Source organism: Kwoniella europaea, chromosome 1 (genome assembly GCF_036810445.1).
Source record: "Kwoniella europaea PYCC6329 chromosome 1, complete sequence".
NCBI classification, from domain to species: Eukaryota; Fungi; Basidiomycota; class Tremellomycetes; order Tremellales; family Cryptococcaceae; genus Kwoniella; species Kwoniella europaea.
In genome coordinates, this window is record NC_089487.1 from 9,159,735 (window position 1) to 9,180,222 (window position 20,488).

A 20,488-nucleotide genomic window follows, 5' to 3' on the forward strand; every position below is an offset into this window, starting at 1 on the left:
GTCATAACTCCTGATCAGCATACACAATTAGCAACTTATGGGTTCACTCACACATGCATTTTCTTGAATGAGTTGACCATCTCTCTTTCCCTCTCTTTAATCTCTTTGGCCCTTTTTCGAGCTCGAGCTATACGTGCTTCATTTTGATCATGAATCATGTTCGCTTTCTTGGCTGCCATTCGCCTTTCTAGCCCGTAAGGAATCAGATCGGCCGGTGCACAGAAGATTGTTCTCAACAACCTTTCCATCTGATGCTCGATGAATGACATCTTTCTAGGTGGGATATTCGCTCGGGGAGCTAGGACCTGTGTGGGCGTTATTGCGATTTCAACCGTTTCGGAAGGGTATATCAGAGTGAACACGGGACTAGCGCCTGTCATCTTGCCCAAGCGGACGTTTGCTTCTTTGTCCTTCAAAGAATGCTCAGGCGATAGATCCTGAATCTCATTGGACGCCGCTGTAGTCAACTTATCAACAACAGTTTGAGGTCAGCTGATGAGATCGCATGACATATATGTTCGGGGAAGCCGTTTCGACTAACCTCGCGGATAGCTCCTCTCACGTATGTCATTCCATCTTTCAACCAAGAGTCAAATGTGCGAGACCTGTCGAGTTCTGGTCCCTGACGACGATCTTCCTCGCTGCGAAACAGATATATCTTGCCGCATCAGTGGGCTTACTCCACTCGTCCTCAAATCTTTGGCACTCACTAATCCACGGCTTGAGCACCGAGAACCGTAATCATCTCCTTGATGCTCAAGGTATGTGTAGCTTTGGCTGCCTGCGATATGAACGTAAGCTTGATACGTGGGCATTTCCGAGTCTTTCTCCCCGACATTGCTACTCACTCGTGCGCTTGCTAGGGTCTCTCGACCCTTGGCTAGCTGTTCGCGTCCGTTGGCGTTCAAGCAGAGAGGCATGCTGAAACGTATATCTAAGCGTCTTGGTCACAACAAGAAATGAAAGGAATAGCGATTATTTAATGATGCAGCGAAAATCAAAAGAAGAGATTGAGATGAGCCAAAGCAAAACGTTGCATGTCTGAAAAGGTTGGTGTTATGACAGGGACTGTTGCACAAGTGGCAAAAGGTAGTGCGACTCTGGTCCAATTGACGATTTTTTTAGAAGTAAGTTGGCAGTGAGATGACGTTTTTTGGGCGTCCTCTACTGACGGTCATCCAACCCTAAACCTGGGCAGTCATGAACTTAATATTGTGAAAAGATGGACACCCGTTCGACAAGTGGCCCAATATAAGTGGTCTTGTCGGAATTCTAGAAAGTGTTCAAAGTACTTTCTGATTTGATATTCTATTACACTACTCTGTTTCTCAACTAAATCGATCATCCTGTGAGCTGATACTGAAAAAATCGTTACTTCAAGCTTTTCAACTCTGATAACGCCCACCCACAGTTTTAACCATCATCCCACGATGCTCTCGTACACAATGGCTCACGCTCTCGCTGAGGAGGGTTATCAAGCATACGATGAGAGTGAAACTCGGCGATGTTCTTTGCGTCCCTACTACTCCGCACCCCTTCTACCTCAGGGTGTTGGTCATAGCCACTCGAACACTTTCTTGATGGCCATCGCTCCGTCCCCCCTTCAATATGAGATCTCTACTGCAACATCTCCCCTCACGCCACTTCCGGAAGGTTATTACCTCGATCATGAGCACGGATCCGAGTGTGAAGATGAAGATGCCCAGGCTACGGATGACATTGGAAGATCTCATGAGATGTCGACTTGGCTGTTTGATGTAGTCGAAGCGCTCAGACTTGAACAATGGAACTGGCTGGCTTACAAAACGCCTACACTATGCTCCTTGTCTCAAGCCTCAGCCGCTGCTCTGGAGGATCCGGTGGAGATCTTCTCCTATCCTCATTCCGATCCATGGACAACTTTTAGGGATCTTTTACGTGATCGGTGGGAGGGATTAGCTGCTTCCAGCGTGATCAGCAAAGAGATAGAACGACTTGTATCGATGGACGATGAGTACAAAAGCAATCATAACCTGACCAATGAAGCCGGGTTGAGCCATCATTCTGCGGTGGCACTTGCACGATTGCTTGAGCTGCTGGCTAAACATCTGGATCCATCTGCGCTATTGGAAGTCGCTGGAGAGCGTGGTGGCAATACAGTTGACTGGATGATCAATCTCAGGACGAGCAATCAAGGTCGAGAAGGCACGTGCGCCGTTGCCATCGAATTGAAACCATTTTGGAATGCGAATCCTGAACATTTCGGTTTGATTGAAGAGTTCGCCCGGCGAAGCACCAGGAATTCGCCGTCTCTGCTGTATCATGTGAAGAACACAGGTATTATTACGGAGCCAGCATTGGATCCCCACTCTGCCCGACTGCTGGCTCAACTTCTGGGATACATGCGCCGGTATCAAATTCTATTCGGATGTATATATAACGGTGACATTCTCCTTGCCTTGGAACAGATCGATGACGGCCGATTTTGCTTGCTGCCTCCATTACTTACCGATCCTGAGAAGCCAGTGAACTTTGTTCTAGCAATAATGGCTCTTACCAACTATTCCGATCGGAAGCTGAGCGACGAGGCCTCGCAGGCATGGTCCTTTGCATCACAGGGTATGGAGGGCGACTTCTTTGATGACCTCTCAGAAGCTGAAGCATTTCAGGAGCTCGAAGGAGAAGAAGAAAAGCAAGAAGGGGAAAACGGCTACGGTCAAGGTGACCGGCCTGAGTCATATGGAGAAGAAGAGGTAGATGAAGATATATATGAAGATATGGATGAAGATGCAGAGGTAGAAGAGGACGATGAAATGGATAACGACACAAGTGCAACCTATCTCCCTGACGACGATGTTACTGAGGAAGATTACGATTATGAAATCGACCGGTCAGAAGCATGAGATACAGTTGCCTTCTGGTGAGATGAGGTACAGTGGAATGGATCAATACATACCAGTGAGTACCATTCACAGATATGGTCTTCAAGGAGGTAGCACGGTGACTGACTAGTAAAAATTAGATGCCGTATGCGGCGGATATCCCGATCAACATACATACAGTACATTGAGCAGTCACCACACTTGCATTCCCCCACTTTGATCGAGCGTACCTGCCGACATTGGACTATAGTGAGAAGACATTGGGTGTTATCGCGCCGCATGAATGGTCCTGCGCCGCCAGGGCAGGTAAGTCCAAGTCTTGATGGTTACAAGGTCAGCTTTCAACATGACCATCAGCTGATAAGGGTAAAAGACAGCACATCGGAGAAGACAACATATCGGAGTTTTTCACCTTCGTGGCCACCCTAAAAGTAGACACTGGTTGCCTCATGTTTTTGGCATGTTTCTGTCTCTGTTATCGTTTTTTTGTTTAGTTGATACTCTAGAATCGCATCTCACCGTACGAGTATCACGAGGATATTAGTGTCATGTAGATTAAGTAACAACCAAACATGAATACAATACATTGCTGTTTAGTTGAATGAGAAGCACCTTCCTTCCTTCTCCTTACCTTCCTTCCGTCCCTCCTGCGTTGATCGAACATGAATGATGAGTTACCCTTCATATATCATTTAAGTATTGATAATTCACACGATTAACGTTTTGACTTCTTCTTTTCACCACTACCCTCCCTTCATCTTATCCATATCATTCTACCGGATCTCGCTGATCAGTAAAGAGATTAACTCTGATCTACAAGAACCATCAAACTAATTAAATAAACAAGATTGATTTGCCACCCTGTGTTCCTTCGAGATCAACCTGACAGATCGATATTTCCTAACATTTCAACCTCATCATTTGATATTCTCGATCATCATATAACTAAAGATATCGATCATCTACATACTTTCACCTAAACATCTGTTCAACTGCTACCGCCTACTTTCAGCTCGTACCCTCAACTATATCAACCCGATAAGATCGGTTCACAATCGTTCCTTCCTCCCTTGCTTCATTCTCGTCTAAATCTGATCAAACGTAACGATGGCATCAATAACATCCGGATACACATCATACGAATCACCACCTTCACCACCTGCGACAGAAGAAGAGAGGGAGAGTATACCCTCGTTGGCTCAGGATGCGCTTGAGTTATTGGGACAACAGGAATCTAAGGTGTGTCATCTTTATGATTGTCTCCCTCCGTCTTCCTTCCTCATTTCCTCTAAGTGAACATCATTACTTATGGCTGGTATAACATGTCCGACTTATGCTCCCATCATTTGACTCCGATTCCTGTCAACATCACCAAATCTCTGTTTATCCAGATGATGGAGCTAGGCGATTTCATAGCGGAACTGCGAGATCTAGATCTCCGAACGGCGGTCATAGATGAGATATTGGATTATATGGCGTCGAATAGCTGGGTCCAATTGTGGAATTGGAAGGGTACGGAGGAAACTTGGATTAGCATTGTTGAATGATATCTGATGAATATGTGAATGAATGGATGAATGTATGTGTGATGAGAGACATCAGTCCTGCATTGAGATAGTGCATGGTGTGATGGTTCAGTTGAGGTGATGCGATCTCTTTTGACACCATTGTCGTTCGTATATCTTCATGGATGATCATAGGGTACTGAATCATCAAAGATGTGTTTCGAGAGATTAGATGCATTGGTTGTTCAAAGTGCAGGATCAACCGTACTGCCGGACGATTAGATGAAATACTATTACTCATTACAAACTCATTGCAGATCGTTGTATCCGACTTTACCGAGGTGATTACGATATTCGTAGTAGGGTTGATCACCCCTGATCAACCAAACAGCAACCCGCCCAAACATAAACAAACAAATGTCAACATCATCGTCAACAACGTTCAACATTGTTATTCATACTCACACCGATCATCTATATCTGTAAACACTTCTCGAGTCATCCGATCATACAAGTACCATATTCATATCACACGCTCATTCGCACCACACCCATCGTCAGTGAAAACATACATATCCAGCTCATCTCGCCACTTGAAATATCAAGATATCACAGGAATAGTGAAGTCACAATCAATACCGTCCATTCCCAGTTCAGATATTATCTATATTGCTCAAAGTGAAGTCAAAGATAGAATAGTACTAGTAGATCCCATCATCACAATGGCCAATACCAGGCCATATACACGAGAAGAGTTGAAAGGTTTACGAAGAGCGAATTTGCAGAATTTGTTTAAAGTGAGTGATAACTACTTCATCTTTCGACTGAACACATGACCTCCTACTTACTTCCATGTAAACAATATTTATCTCGCTAATGTACCTATGGACTGTCATTGACAGATACATAATCTCAAAGGAGCCAATGGTACCAACTCAATTCTCATCGATTCATTGGTCGAATACTTTGCTTCTCCCCAATATACCTCGGCTCACCCACCTCAAATACCAGACAAAGAAAAAGAGAAAGAGAAACATGTACCGGCGCGACCTCATAGTGTATCGAGCGGGAAGATAGAAAACAGGTACAAGAATTTACCTATAACTACCAAACCTATACCTGTCAAGGGGAGAGTGGTATCTGGGCCCACACGCAAACCGGTCGAAAAGGATCCTTCGACAATGACAACCAAAGGTTCCCAAAAGAAAGGAGCGAAAGAAAAGGTTTTACCGACTATCGCAGCGGCAGCAATCTCAAGTGAAGATCAGAGTGGACCTAGTGAATCGTACGACGCTCCTCAGCGAACTGAAATTATCATTCGACCTTCTCTACCCACTCCACCCAAATCATCTTCATCGCAATCTCATCCCGTATCGTTCTCTCAGGTAGAAGCTCTCCTCTCAGCGAACGATGCGAGATGGCAAGCGAAGTTAGAATCGTTAGAGAAAAATCTGAACGATCAGATGGAACGATTGCGTTTAGAGATGAGCCAACTTAGAAATCAATTACAAGCACAACCTCATGCGGGACCTTCGAGAGATACTGGTGGTAGTAGGACTTGGTCACCTTGGGAAAACCGAGATCGATCAGCTTCACAACCATTACCCTCAGCATCGATTCTGGGTAAACGAAGACAGCATCCTTTATCTACTGCCATCGGCGGTGAAGGTGTTGATGTAGGATTAGAACAAGATGATGATAGGAATGAATCGAAGAGAGTTAGATTCAATGGATCGAAACCTGGTGACGATACGCCATTAAATGAACACCCACCTTCCATCATCCCTCGTTCTTCATCCTTCACTGCTAATGCAGCAGCAGCAGCACCACCACCACCACCACCTCGGACGCCCTCACCTCAGAAAACCTCAGCATTCGGAGCGGACTATTTCGCCAACCCATCTTTAACCCCTTTACCCTCCCATTCACAATCAAGCTTGATACCCCGTACTCCATCTCCTTCAAGGCAGGGAAAAGTCCCAGATAATTCCCAAACTCCCAGATTACCCAATGATTGGGAAGGTGAAGGTGAAGATTCGGAATTATCCGAATTGGATGACGAAGATATGACTAAAGGACAGAGAACACCAATAAGCAGAAGTATGATACCCCAATTTTCGACTACGCCTGAACCTCCTTCGCATCGACCCATCTCACCTACGATGGAGAGGAGTTTCTCTGGTTCTTCGGATAGGTTTACACCCGGTCGAGTCGTTATTGGTTCTTCCGCTACCGCTTCCACCCCGCTCGCTCAACCACCTTCCTTCGCAGTTGACGATGCGAATCCCAATGGTATACATCTGTCAAATGTAACTGATCTAGAAAGGATAGATGAGATGGATGAATCGCAAAATTCACAACATTCACAGATCCACAATCAGAGGTTGATCTCACCTAATGGACAGCTGAATTTCCCTACTATTAGACCTATACCTAGATTAAGTGGATTAGGTACACCCAAATCCACTCAGCCTCACCGCATCGGGACTGGGGGTCATCAAAGGACCATATCTGCTTCATCATCATCGTCCGGAACATTACTCGCACCGCCATTATTGATCGCTCGAAATTCCCGAGCAGGATCGGAGTTACCTTTACCTACGAGGCATAGAGTGGGCTCAAGAGGATTGAGTCCCCCTCCCAGACCTAGAAGTGCTAATGCCATACATGGTCGGGATACACCCCCTCGAACGATCTTTCCCCTCAACTTGCCTGAACCCGAGGAAGGGTCGGGGTATGTAGCGGGTGGGAAAATCAGGTCGGCGTCGGCGGATTATATGCATGTGGCTATGCATGGTCTACAAGCTGGAGAAAGGGCTGAAGCTATTGGGAATGGAGAGGCGGAAGGAAATGATGGACTCGATTTTGATGATGCCGATATAGATATGGACCACGGTATAGGAAAGGTGAAAAAGGAAAGAGAAAGAGAAAGTACGAGAATGTTGGATATACCTACTCCATCCCATCGGACTTTATTGGGTACAGAGAGATATAATGATAAAAGATTTGGAGATATACCAGTCTCGTTTGGATTGGATATTGGAGCAGGTGAGAGTGGGATTTGGGAGAGTCCAAGGTGATCGATCTATCAGGTGAACAATAATGGATCACAGGTGGATTGTAGATGGGATATATCTCGGAATATCAACTACATCGAGTCTGATGGAAGAAGATCGGGGTCACATATCTTGGTGTCTTATCTATATGGAGAATGGTTTGAATAGATGAGATCGTCTTGCGTAATTTATAAACTTGTTGTAGTTAGATGATGTTTAAATTATAATGCTCCTGTATCCTGAATATCTTGGAAATGCAACTTTCACGGTTAACGTTTTTGGATGGAGATAGATATCAGATACATGATATAATATTCATCGCTTCTCGCTTTTCTACTTCATATATATAACACTACAATACCTGCGAATGGCAGTCAGGCAAATGGCAGATGGTTTATTGAGAAGCTGTGTGAGTGAGAAACCATAATCAGCTCACGACCTCTCTCTCTCTCTCTTCTCCTTGGGTTAGACGGTGTACTCACGCTTGTTGATCTCCATTTGAGCTTCACCTTTATCATGTTGGAGATTACCAGAGGTCTGTTGGGACTTGTCTCCGGTAATAGCACCGACTATGGAATCCTTTTTACCTTCGAGTCTGTCTCCGACACTGAACACACGATTAATACCAACACAAGATATCAGTAAGATGCTTCATACTGAGATGTACTATATCGACTCACCCCTCAACGTATCCTTGAGCTTTGGCAGCGGTGATCTCGGCTTCACCTTGATCATGTTGTTTTTGACCTGCTGTAGTCCATGAGGAAGGTTCGGAAGATCCTCCCACGGCTTGGTAGGCTGTCTCGATGGTGTTGCCTACGAGGACCTTGGCTGATCCTACGAGGGAGTTGATCTAATCACAAAGCAAGATAAGGGAATGATGTCAGCTCCAACTGTCTTGCAGCGTATGAGAGAGGCGTGCACTCACTTGACCGTTAGTCTTGGATGGTTCGTTGGACATTGCGAGTGGTTGAGTGAGATGTATGAGGTGTAAGTAAGTGGCAAAGTAAGTTGTCTGATGTTGTGATGTTAGATGAAGAAAGGAATACGAATCAAGACAGTCCTTCCCACCCATTTATATCTTTCGCTCTATTCAATTTGTTTATCTCTCTTTTACTCGTTTTAGCATTCATCCAGGTGACATCAGCATGAATGGCAGCTGAAAGATGATTGACGTCATTCCCATCAGGAACGGAAAAAAGCGAAGCTGACAAAAGGATCTACAATTCACCAACTGCCACCTGTGCGTAACGCCGAGGAGTTATCTTCGGGAGTTCTTTTTCGTTTGTTGCCCCTTGTGCACATGGTAGTTTCCCCGGAACGAGGTTGGGGAGTGTGCTGGAGTGGAGATGAGGAGCACATGAGAGTCCAACTGCGGGTCCCATCTGGAAGAGGAACCAGTACGATCACCGTGTTGGTACGTTGGTACGAGTGACAGATGAGATCAAAGGTATACTCGTAACGTACAGTGGATTCACCCCGATGCATCTATCTATATCTGATACAGACTGCAAACATAATTCTTCTCTTGTTAGTGCTACTGCAGATATTGTGTAGCTATTTATCTGTCAGATCCTCTATCACACCTACCTGCACTGTGGGCGAGTCGATCACTTTCAACTTCTAATCGATAATAGCCGGGAAAACAGCCGGTCGCAAATATCAACTTTCCTTTCAACACTTCAGCATTCCTGCTCATGTGATACCATCAACTATCGAATTCACTATCTTCAGTACGACATCGACTGCTTACCACTACGAAACACACTTGGGTTTTATGACCCGTAAGTCATAAGAGCAAGCAATTCTTCATGGATCCATCAACCAACTACAGCAATACGGGCACAGGCGGAAAACCATTTACCACCCATAATTCCACTCCATCACCCTTCCATACTTCCCCTCAGACCATACCTGGTGGTACTGGTACCAACACGGGTGGTACTTCACCCCATTCCTCATTGAATCAACAGCCTTCACCGCTCGTTCCAGCTTACCTCACTCGATATCCCACTTCCTCCTTGGATCAATTTGGTCCTTCACCTCCTTCCGGTTCTGGAAGAAGACCAACGTTGACAAGCTCTATATCGACATCCAACTATCCCGATAGTTTAGATATGTATCATACCAATCATAATGGAGGTGGAGGTAGATCAGATAGTTTTAGTCAAACGGGGAATTGGCCTGCTCTACCATCTACTTCTGCAGGAGGAGTGAAAGAAGATAGAGGGTGGAATAATGATAATCGATATTCAATTTCTTCTTCTTCCTCAGCAAAAGGGAGATATAACACACAACAACAGCAGCAGCAACAACAGATAACTCATCCACCTCCTCATACAGGTCAACAAACCCAGACTCAGAAAGTATTCCCTAGTGCTGGGCCAACAGCTAAAAGAGGATCGAAAGCTTGTGTGGCTTGTAGAAGGGGTAAGAATAGGTGTGAGTTTGATCCGACAGGATCTGAAACTTCCTGCAGGAGATGTCTCTTGAACGGAACACAATGCATATTCGAGAAACCATCGGAGAAATCGGGTGGGGGAGGAACGAGAAATAGGAATGGAAGTATCAATCAAAACCAAAATCAGAATCAGATGAATCAGCAAAGTGGAAGTAGTAATGACGGAACAGGAGTGTCAAACGAAGCAGAAAGTAAGATCAATAACCTGGAGAAAACTGTCCAATCTTTAACTCAGAGTCAAGATCAAATTCAGAATGTTTTACAACAAATACTTCAGTTGTTACCTTCCCAATCACAAGGGAATCTACCTACACCGAATACATCGTCTATACCGAATTTTAGCAATCACTCTCAGCAACAGAATCCTACGGCAATAGCTACTTCTAGTATCTTCCCATCTTCCGTATCTCCCCCTTTTCACCAGAATCTAAACCAGAACAATCAAGGAGATGATAGACAGGATGATATGATCTTACAAGCGTTTACAGCTGCTGGGAATGGTAATAAGTTGAAATCACCTCAGAATACTGCTAGTGGTAGATCACTGTCCATGTCGACTACGATCAATACCACTACGGCCAATCAGTTGCCTACACCTGGAAAGAAAGATTTCCCTAAATTACCTGGGTTTGCTCCTCCTGTAAGCATCATTACACTCCCCTCATCAATAACTGTAATGAAAATATAGATTGACGCCAACATTGTGTGTATCGATATAACAGGCTCACCAATTCGGCACATATGGAGTAATCCCTTTACCTTCCGCACCTCCGTCCCCATCTCGCTCTAGACATTCCTCACGATCATCCTCCTCTCACTCAGCTACTTCGTCCAGCGCATTACCTCGAGAGACACTTACAGCTCCAATCCAGGCTTTACAGGCACTTGCCAATGCCGCTGACCAGATAGCCAAGACCTCGCCGGAGAACAACGGCGAAGTAGAAGAAGAGGAAGATACCAAGGATGTGTTGATGGCTGAAAGAGAGGAAGAAGGAGGTGAAGAAAGGGGTAGATCCAGAAAGAGAAAAAGAGTATTGATTGATCCGAATTTGGATTTGAAATCTATGGCGATGTCTCTCAGAGTAAAAAAGAAGAAAAGACCTGATCCCACTCCACGAAACCCCTTTCCTGATGTGGTTACAAAAGGATTGGTGAGCGAACAAGAAGCGAGAGAACTGTGGGATATCTTCTTTAAAGGATGTCATTACTTTGTGCCCCTGTGGGATAAGAGTTATGATACCTATGAGACTTTCATCGTGAGGACACCGTTCTCAACTGATGGTGAGTTGTCGGTTTCCCCATATATTCATGATCACTTTGGATGGATGGTCGTGGCCATGGTCAATAAATGCTAATGATCATATGGCGAAAAAATAGCTTTATTGGCAGTAGCTGCTAAGATCAGAGCAGGGAATGGTAAGTATCTTCGATCTTCTCGTTTCTTGATGATCTGTCGGGTGGCGGCTGATCTAAGTATTCTGTTTCATAGGCCCATTGGGTCAGACGTTCCAGAGATGTTTGGAAGAAGCTCAAGGTATAGCTAGATCGACATTGTTTGGACCGATAGTCAGGAAAGAAGCAGTCATGGCGATGTTAATTTTGAGTGTGTGGAGTCAGAATGGTTGGTTACCTTGCGGGTGAGTAGAACACACTGTCACCAACCTGTTTTGAGGTATACTGATGGGCAATTTCGTATGATTAGCCACGCCCTTCGTATGGGGTTGGATATGAACCTCCATCGGGCATTAGATAGGCTGGCTAATAAGGATGAAGTGAGGCCTGAAGCTGATGAGAGGGATCTGGGTGAGTTAGATGTTTTTTTTCTCCCGAAAATATGTAATGACAGCCGATGGTTGTTATCTCATGATAGTTGTTTCTGCTCGAATATGGTTGAACTGTTATATGCATGAACACCTGTAAGTGACGATTCTTCGAAAATGTAGTCTACTCGAAACATCGCTGAGAGACATCGTGGCTCTGGTATATAGTGTCAGTCTGGGAACCGGTAAACCACTGTTGTTAAGAGATGATTCTTCCGTCAGAGGTGCAAGGGAATTATTGTACGTGGGATATCTCCTGTACGGCTGTACGGTACGAAGTGTGTTAGCTGATATAAACACAAAATAGATCACACCCCATGGCTTCAGAGACAGATATGAGATTAGTAGCTGGTGTCGAATTAGTCAATCTGCGAAGTGAGTCTACTCCCATTGTATAAGCTTGGACTTTGAATATTGTGTCTGACCTGTTTCATTTCAATCTGCTTTAGTCCGAATCCTCGAACATCTCACTCCCTTGCATGGTAAGATCGATTCAGCGACTATATCATTTGTCAAGCGCATGTTATCAGATTTGAACTCGTGGTACAAGGAATGGTACTCTATCCACAGAAGTCGATATGACGATGAAGATGTGTTGGTGAAGTTGCTAGAGACGGAATTGTGTTATGCACAACTTTGGACTGTGTGCGTGGCGCTTCGAGGAGTTCAATGGGATAAGGTGAGTAATCTGAGGAATGAACCATTGTGCCATGGCTGACCTGGATGGTGATTCAGCTGGCCCCGGATCAACGTGAATTGGCGTTCCAAGCTAAAGACGCATCGTTCAGATGCCTGGAGATCTTCCTAAGACATGATAATTTCAGGAAACACCTGAAATACGCTACGCACGATCAACTTGTTTCGGTAGCCTTTGCTGCGGTGTTCTTGTTGAAGATGTGAGTGGATTGACATTTAGGTATCTTAACTGCAAACGGGTGTACGAACGGCTGCTGATGTATGATCGTTTCATATCTCCAGTGCAATGCTTTACCCTACTTCTGTCCCATTGCCATTCCTAATTTCTCAGGTATCGCAACTTGCCCACCTACTCTCTGCGGAATGTTTCGCCGAACGATATGCTCTAACTTTACGATTGATGTTATCGAATTTCAGAAGGAAGACAGGTGCCATGTCTACTGTACCTGGTACACCTAGATTATCCGTATCTGCCGGACAGAACCATCATCAAGGTCAAACATTACCTTCTCAGCCGGCTCATAACAACAACAATAATGGGTTGAACGTGATTGGTGATTTAGATGGAGGATTACAAAGTTTATTATCGTTACCTTCATTTGATGGACTAGATAATACCACGAATGGCAATGGCGGAGAGATGTTCGGAGGAGTAACGGATCAGATGTGGGATATGACTGGATTAGAAGGATTTAATTGGCCTACGGAATTTAGTCCCTCTGCGTTACCTGTTTGGTTACAGGATGGTGTAAGTTTGGCTTTTTCTTTCATCTTCGACGGGACGGAAGGGTGTATAAGTAGCTGACCGAGATCTGATGACAACTTAGAACGTAAATGATTTGGGATTACCTGCAGATGGATCGGATTCGTTATTCTTACCACCGGAGTGAGTAAAATACATGATTAGTGGTGTTCTGAGTGAATCAAACTGATTTGTGTCGTTGTTGGATACTTCTTAGACTTGCCAACTTGTTCTTACCTTCTACCGGAAGTCAGACGTTTGATCAATATGTCTTACCCGATAGTGGTGATGTAGGAGCGGAAGCTTGGTAGTGGGCACGCAATGAGGCTGTATCATGGTCAATGACCGGAATACACATATCGAGGTGGATGATGATAAGCGATTGTAAAACCGGATGAGATGAAAGCCGGTTTAAAGGGAAAATCATCCTAGCTACGGTGGTGAAAAAGGGAACAAACACTCGAGCGAAAGAGAAAAGCGAAAGAAAAAGAGGAAGATCTGAATGCCAGGTGGTTATCTATCAAGGGTAAAATGTTTTGAACCGGTTATTATATAATTTTGATTTTTGTAAACAAATAAGCGCAAGGTGTTTGAACACGATTTTTTTCGGGATTTGGTTGTTTTGATGATTCTGCGCCCGTTGGTCGTAGAATGGCAATATGTTGTATATGTCATGGATCTGGATGAGCAGATCCTTCGGGTTCCGATGAAAACATCACTGTAATGGCATTCCGGCCATCCACTATCAGACTAGAGTACAGGTTGTCGATGTATCTTGTACGGTATTTGCTTTGCTGATGAACCAGTGTTACCGGCGGTGACTGACCATTGTACCACTTGTTCACTCCGAAAATAACGGACGGCCGTATAAACCGTGGTTTTTTTACCCTGGATTTACCCGCGGCTGGACCGCAATGGGCAAGCTTAATCAGACTTTTTTCAGATAGAATACAATGGCGCCCTTGATTGACAAGTTGCATATGTGTCATAACCCAATCCAAGCTATCAAAACAAAGCTAAACAAAATCAACTCGACGACAAACATATGCCCGAATGGAAAAATTTGGATAGCGAGGTCATCGACTTGGGCAAGTACATATATACTAGATAATTCTCTCTGTTCTCTTGTAGTGTTCTTTCTCTGCTCTTTGTTGTGTTTTGGCTTATATCATCCTCTTCGTTGTGGTGTTTCATAAGCTCCTCAAGCGGACGGACCGAACGGACGGAGACTGATCAATAAATCTCACACAACACTAAACGCAAAATACACATCGTGCGAATACGGTATATCCCGAAAGCTACTCTTTCGTCTCCCATTCACCTTGCGTCAATCAACAGTACTCGTATATCTCACTCCCATTCAACCTCAAAAACCCATTCATATCATCGTCTATCATCGTAATCTAGCGATCCAACTCATTCAGCTTTGAAAATCCGAAAATCTCATCTCCGAGACTAGTACTAGATTGTACGAGTATCGCTCTAATCCGACGCGACCAACGGCGCCCGATCTCGGTGTTCTTGTTTCTTGGATTTACAGTCAAATTCTATTTTAGTCATTCAGTCATAAAGGTCGGATCTTGGTAATCAAGAATTCTTTCTTAATTTATATAACAACCATCTATCCATCTTTTCCATCGATCTCTTATCTTTCTTATCTTTCTTTTCTTTCCTTTTCAATTGTGTATACATCAAAAAGGATAATCCAAAATGTCAACAACATCGACCACCACCACCCAAATAGGTGATTCACCCTCTACACCACCCAAAACCAACGGTCTAGTATCGGATAAACCCGTATCATCGTACACACTGAAGAAACGACCTTGGAGACCTTATGTCACCCCGTTCGAAGACATACTAGCTAGAAAATACCCTGGGAGCGGAACCAACGAAGATCCCCATATAGTCGATTGGTTACAGAACGATAAAGAGGATCCTCAAAATTGGCCAGCCGTATTTAAATGGACGGTGATAGCGATCGTATCGTGGTTGACTTTGGCTGTAGCACTTTCATCCTCAGCTTATACTGGTGGTGCTCAGGATATTGTGGTGGAGTTTGGAGCGAGTTTGGAATTGGTCATTGCTGGTGTATCGTTGTTTGTCGTTGGTGAGTTGATTTATTACACGAACTCTCTTCCGATCAAACTCTATAGATCAATAATCAAATATCAACGATCGATGGTTCATGACTAAAGCTGACTGTTGCTTCTCGTTCAATAGGCTTCGCATTTGGTCCACTATTCTGGGCTCCCTTCTCCGAAGTATTCGGTCGACGATACTCCTACATCATCTCCTATTTCTTCCTTACCGTTTGGTCCGGTGCCGCAGCTGGATCACCCAATATCGGCTCTCTCCTTGTATTCCGATTCCTCGCTGGTCTATTCGGTTCTTCTCCCCTGGCGAATGCTGGAGGAACTATCTCAGATGTATTGGATGCCAATCAACGAGGTTTGGGTATGGCCCTTTTCTCAGCTGCTCCTTTCCTCGGTCCATCGCTTGGTCCAATCACAGGTGGTTTCCTAGGTTTGAAAGCTGGTTGGAGATGGGTAGAAGGATACCTTACGATCTTCGTAGGAGTCATGTTGATCATTGTCGCTATCTGGGGTTCGGAAACCTACGCTCCGCTCTTGTTGAGACGTCGAGCCAATACTTTGTCCAAGGCTACTGGAAAAGTATATAGGTTCAGAGGTGATGCCAAGAAGCCTCTTCAGGTCGGTCCGCTGTTTGTTACTTCGTTAATCAGACCATGGAAGTTCTTGTGGTACGAACCTATCGTGTCGATCTTAACTGTTTACACCGTGAGTGGAGACACATATGTTACATACTATATGAAGAGTATTAATTCATAACTGACTGTGTTTATATGTTTCATTCAGGCTCTTATCTACGGTATCTTATATCTCAACTTCGCTGCCTACCCTATTGTATTCCAACAAGGTCACGGATGGAACGTCGGTATCGGTGGTCTCGCCTTCCTCGGTATCTTGGTCGGTACCCTCGTAGCAGTCTTGCTTTCCATCGTATATGTCAATCCTCAATATATCAAAGTTGCCAAGAAGAAAGGTGGAAGAGCCGATCCCGAAGATCGATTACCCCCCGCCATCTGGGGTGGTATTTTGTTGGTCATTGGTCTAGCTGGATTTGCTGCCACCGACGGACCGGACGTTCATTGGATTGCTCCTATCATTTTCGGTGTGCCATTCGGTACGGGTATCATCATTGTTTTCTTGGCTGTGTTGGGTTACTTGGTAGATAGTTATACCGTGAGTTATTTACCATACCTATTTACCATACCTATTTGTTGTACACAGTGTAGGTGTAGGATACTGACAACAGATGATTTGGTGATGATTGTAGATTTACGCGGCTTCGGTACTCGCTGCCAACTCAGTCCTTCGATCGCTTTTCGGTGCCGCTTTCCCCTTATTCACTCGACAGATGTTCGCCAAACTCGGTGTTCATTGGGGTGTTGCCCTTCCCGGATTCTTATCTCTCGCTTGTATTCCATTCACAGTACTGTTCTACAAGTACGGTGCTAAAATCAGGGCAAAATGCAAGTACGCTGCTGATGCCGAGAGGACTATGGCTATGATCATGGCTGCTAGGATGGCTCAGGCGAAACAAGAGGATGAAGAAGCCAATATCAACGGTGAACCTAAACCAGAAGGTCAAACAGGAGGGGAAACAGTCGAGGCTCAACCTGCTGAACAACAAGGTGGACTATCAAAAGATGAATCTCACGCTGCTGAACATACATCAGCATCAGCTAGTACCCCCATCAACAGGATCCCATCGCATGTACCTCCTCATATGCACCATGAGTGGACTATTTATGAGGCTTTGGCCGATAGAGATGAAGTTGATTTAGAGGATGATGAAAGGATAAGATTGGAGGAGTTACACAAGAAATTCCATTATGTGAAAGCTACCAAACCAAGTGAAGGTGAGAATCAGACGGGGACTCAAGCTTGATCTGAAGTAGAAGGAGAAGAACAGGGTTAGTAGGGGAGGGATAAAAGGGGAAAAACAAAAGGAAAGCAGAAAAAACCTATCTTATAATATCACATATCACTTAACATATAGATCTCACTTCGCTTTTATATCATACCATACCTGGGTTCATACCTACTTAGATAACTATAATGACCATCATGCATATATGCAATTCATAAACGTACAATAACATCTTCTATGCGATATCCAAGTTACAGTACAAATACTGCACTCGAAAATGGTTCCTCAATTAACTGTGTACACACATTTCCTGCAGGATGGGTAGGAGATCGGCAACGAAAAGCTGAGCTTGGGCCAGTGAGTGAAATGTAGATCATAAGGTATTATGATTATTTATGCATGGATAGAATATTGTGCTATGTTTGCTATAAGCCACCGTGTATGGATTAAACCCCCAAGTTTTCTGTTGTAAGAGTTGGTGTAGGTGTTTTGGTTGTTATTATACAATGTCAAAAGACGAGTGAACGCAGTCTCGAGGAATGATGGAGTAGATAATTATGTAGGAAGAGACGAGGAGGGGCGAACAGGGGGAGAAAGGATGGTATGTAGGAGGAAGAGAAGGGGATTGAAGTGAGAGGTTGATGAGAATCAACCGATAAATCTGAAGTTCGAACTATGTATAGCGTACTATTCGATGATCATCAGGACAATCATTAGGACACCAAACCAGTTTTTTTCTACTACGCTATCACGTTCAAGCTGATTCATACAAAGATGGGTGAGCCACTCACTTTAGGTTGCATCCCCTCACTCTGCTCTACAGCTTTCAACATGAACATCTCGTGGAACTTCCTTGGCATGTCCCTCGTTGCGTCTTTCCCGTTCGCATTGTTATTTCGATTATCTGGGGCGGAGGACGGTGGAGCGAGGACGGTGGGTCCGTGGAGGACGGAGCCGGTTACGTTGATTATTAATGAAGGAGGGGTGTTTGGTTCGGCTAACGTGTTGATACAAGTCAATAAATTAGCATGAGTTTGGCGTGCAAGGATAGTGCAACTAATTCCTTCTGTTATTGATGTAGTTGTGGTTGTTTTAAAAATTGAAAAATTGGGAGAGAGAATGAGAAGTCAACTCACCAGATACAGGATGACAATCCAATGTCTGTAAATCATGTCTACTCAGTGGTATGCCTTTCAAGAATTCGGCTAATGAGGGTTTGTCGGATGGTACGGTATTGCCATTCCATATGATCTTTGAGTTGGGTAGGTATAAGAGGGGTATTTCCTATGGAAAAATACACCAGATTGTTAGGCAATATCAGCCTTCTCGTCCATATCCATATTCTTCCCGACCTAATCGAGTGAAGGCGAGCTTGATAGAGCGGAGCTAGGAGTGGTTTTTACCATGATGAGTGCTCACCGTATCCCTCCGCGTGGGTTCATCGTAAGCCTCGTAATATATCTGACAGAAGGCTATGGCTCCGTGGGACGCAGCATCAATGGCGGCTGCTCCCCAAGGTTGAGGTCTGACACGAAACAACAAAACAAAGGGGTAAGCTGAGCTGATATTCGCGAGCTTGATGAAAGATGATGCTTACATTGGCTGAGCGGGGATGCTCATAGTTTGTGGCTGTTGAGGTAGAGCTGAGGTAGCCATGGTGCTATCTGAGTGTATGATCGATGATGAGGTAGAAAATGATGAAATGATAAATGTTGATGCATGCTGATTCCCAGTCATCATGTGTCGTAAGTGCCTGGTGAAAGACAGGTTGAGTGGCAAATTTGAGTAAGAGCTTGATATCTTATCTTCCACGTCATCACTTATCTCGACCATGGTCTTCACGACCAAGGATCCATGCGACTGATTCACGCATCTACATTCACCAGACCATGCAGACCAGTAGATCCTCAATGGTGCACAGTCAGTAGCACACCTTTAGTCATGCCTCCTACTCCCCGCCCGCCGAGACCCTTCAAGCGGGAACACCGATCGTATATACCCCTCCCTATACTTCTCCTCACATCTCTCATACCGCTACTCGCGCTACTATTCCCCTATTTGTCGACCCAGCCAACTCATGCATTCTCACCCTACATCTCATCGACTCCAGTGAGATCTCCAAAGGCACTGATACTGACTGCTCATCCAGATGACGAAGTGATGTTCTTTTCACCTACTATCTTATCGTTAGTGTCAGAGGGATGGACGGTTAGTGGATTATGTCTATCGACAGGTCAGCTACTTGCTTTTTGTCTTCATAACATGAACAATAGCTGATATCATTTCTCAACAGGTAACTCGTCGGGTCAAGGGGATATACGTACAGAAGAATTATACGGGAGCTACGAAGTCTTGGGAGTTGTTCGTGAAAATGTAAAAATTGTTGATCATCCGTAAGTTCTGTGCTGTCAACATCCACATATCCATATGCCAGCTTGATATCTCACATTCCTACTTCAATAGCAAATTGCAAGACTCCATGACTTCTCAGTGGGATCCACATCTGTTATTGGAAATCATACTACACCATTTGAAGGACCATCCAGTAGATCTGGTATGTCCCCCTATCTGCCATGAAGAAGAAATGCAGACCGGCTGATACGTATATTTGTTCATGTAGATAATAACCTTCGACGAGATTGGAATCACCCATCATCCCAACCACATTTCTCTCCCTCAAGCTCTAGCTCTCCTACAGACTCACACTCAGCCTAGTCCTAAAATAACACACTTAAAATCACCTGGGGTGATACCGAAATTCACTGGACCCCTATATCCCATTTACCTCAACTTACAAAAAATCCTTTATCATATACTCAAGTCCGATGGGCAGAAAGAAGGGCAAGGGGAGAAGGGGTTGGCCGTAGTTTCATCCCCTACTCAATGGGTACAGAGTATACAAGCTATGATGGCTCATCGTACGCAACTAGTATGGTTTAGGTGGTTGTACCTCGCTGCGTCAAGGTTGATGTGGGTTAATGAGTTGATAGAGATATGATCATATATTATGCATTCATTGTACCAATACTCAATGAGAGACAGGCCAACATATGCAGCCTGACTAGGATCACAAGAGATGGGAGATAGAAATTATATTGCTCACTGTTGGCATATATTCGTACCGTGACTCAACAGAAGATAACGTTCTTCCTCTCATTCCAAGATTTCAGTTATATCAGTAGAATAGTATATCTATATGTTCAATCACCTTATCTGCCGTTACTCACCGCATACCATCGAAACCACAGACGCTCCCGCTCAGCTGTGTAAATATGATAGAAGCTCTGACGTATACTCAAACAGTGCATGGAGAAGATAGAAGAGATGAAATGAAATGATATTCTGCCCACCTGAGCTGCCATTCACTCCAATTTCTCTAGCCTGCTTCTC

The 20,488-nt window shown here is 44.4% G+C and overlaps 9 protein-coding genes across 9 annotated transcripts; 6 read left to right on the plus strand and 3 right to left on the minus strand.

Annotated features, from left to right (window-relative positions):
• Window positions 1-47: 47 nt before the first annotated feature.
• On the minus strand, window positions 48-920 carry V865_003491 (uncharacterized protein; the record flags this gene model as incomplete). The annotated part of the gene is made up of 4 exons (XM_066227284.1): window positions 48-467; window positions 542-641; window positions 711-781; window positions 849-920. 4 exons carry the CDS (start codon window positions 918-920, stop codon window positions 48-50), a joined length of 663 nt encoding a protein of 220 aa, XP_066083381.1.
• Window positions 921-1,445: 525 nt separating this feature from the next.
• V865_003492 (uncharacterized protein) lies at window positions 1,446-2,882 on the plus strand (the record flags this gene model as incomplete). Its single annotated transcript, XM_066227285.1, has 1 exon — window positions 1,446-2,882. One exon carries the CDS (start codon window positions 1,446-1,448, stop codon window positions 2,880-2,882), a length of 1,437 nt encoding a protein of 478 aa, XP_066083382.1.
• A 1,086-nt stretch (window positions 2,883-3,968) lies between these two features.
• Window positions 3,969-4,408, plus strand: V865_003493 (uncharacterized protein; the record flags this gene model as incomplete). The annotated part of the gene is made up of 2 exons (XM_066227286.1): window positions 3,969-4,100; window positions 4,253-4,408. The coding sequence occupies 2 exons, from the start codon at window positions 3,969-3,971 to the stop codon at window positions 4,406-4,408; spliced, it is 288 nt and encodes a 95-aa protein (XP_066083383.1).
• A 680-nt stretch (window positions 4,409-5,088) lies between these two features.
• On the plus strand, window positions 5,089-7,446 carry V865_003494 (uncharacterized protein; the record flags this gene model as incomplete). Its single annotated transcript, XM_066227287.1, has 2 exons — window positions 5,089-5,163; window positions 5,269-7,446. 2 exons carry the CDS (start codon window positions 5,089-5,091, stop codon window positions 7,444-7,446), a joined length of 2,253 nt encoding a protein of 750 aa, XP_066083384.1.
• Window positions 7,447-7,887: 441 nt separating this feature from the next.
• Window positions 7,888-8,383, minus strand: V865_003495 (uncharacterized protein; the record flags this gene model as incomplete). Its single annotated transcript, XM_066227288.1, has 3 exons — window positions 7,888-8,029; window positions 8,103-8,275; window positions 8,351-8,383. 3 exons carry the CDS (start codon window positions 8,381-8,383, stop codon window positions 7,888-7,890), a joined length of 348 nt encoding a protein of 115 aa, XP_066083385.1.
• Window positions 8,384-9,233: 850 nt separating this feature from the next.
• Window positions 9,234-13,452, plus strand: V865_003496 (uncharacterized protein; the record flags this gene model as incomplete). Its single annotated transcript, XM_066227289.1, has 13 exons — window positions 9,234-10,523; window positions 10,606-11,164; window positions 11,261-11,299; window positions 11,373-11,520; window positions 11,586-11,686; window positions 11,754-11,799; window positions 11,872-11,943; window positions 12,011-12,078; window positions 12,153-12,382; window positions 12,439-12,599; window positions 12,682-13,147; window positions 13,227-13,285; window positions 13,359-13,452. 13 exons carry the CDS (start codon window positions 9,234-9,236, stop codon window positions 13,450-13,452), a joined length of 3,333 nt encoding a protein of 1,110 aa, XP_066083386.1.
• A 1,399-nt stretch (window positions 13,453-14,851) lies between these two features.
• On the plus strand, window positions 14,852-17,116 carry V865_003497 (uncharacterized protein; the record flags this gene model as incomplete). The annotated part of the gene is made up of 4 exons (XM_066227290.1): window positions 14,852-15,251; window positions 15,365-15,942; window positions 16,021-16,407; window positions 16,502-17,116. 4 exons carry the CDS (start codon window positions 14,852-14,854, stop codon window positions 17,114-17,116), a joined length of 1,980 nt encoding a protein of 659 aa, XP_066083387.1.
• Window positions 17,117-17,746: 630 nt separating this feature from the next.
• V865_003498 (uncharacterized protein) lies at window positions 17,747-18,754 on the minus strand (the record flags this gene model as incomplete). The annotated part of the gene is made up of 5 exons (XM_066227291.1): window positions 17,747-17,785; window positions 17,890-18,095; window positions 18,235-18,382; window positions 18,518-18,623; window positions 18,696-18,754. 5 exons carry the CDS (start codon window positions 18,752-18,754, stop codon window positions 17,747-17,749), a joined length of 558 nt encoding a protein of 185 aa, XP_066083388.1.
• A 285-nt stretch (window positions 18,755-19,039) lies between these two features.
• V865_003499 (uncharacterized protein) lies at window positions 19,040-20,096 on the plus strand (the record flags this gene model as incomplete). The annotated part of the gene is made up of 4 exons (XM_066227292.1): window positions 19,040-19,331; window positions 19,392-19,491; window positions 19,562-19,652; window positions 19,719-20,096. 4 exons carry the CDS (start codon window positions 19,040-19,042, stop codon window positions 20,094-20,096), a joined length of 861 nt encoding a protein of 286 aa, XP_066083389.1.
• Between the last annotated feature and the right edge of the window lie 392 nt (window positions 20,097-20,488).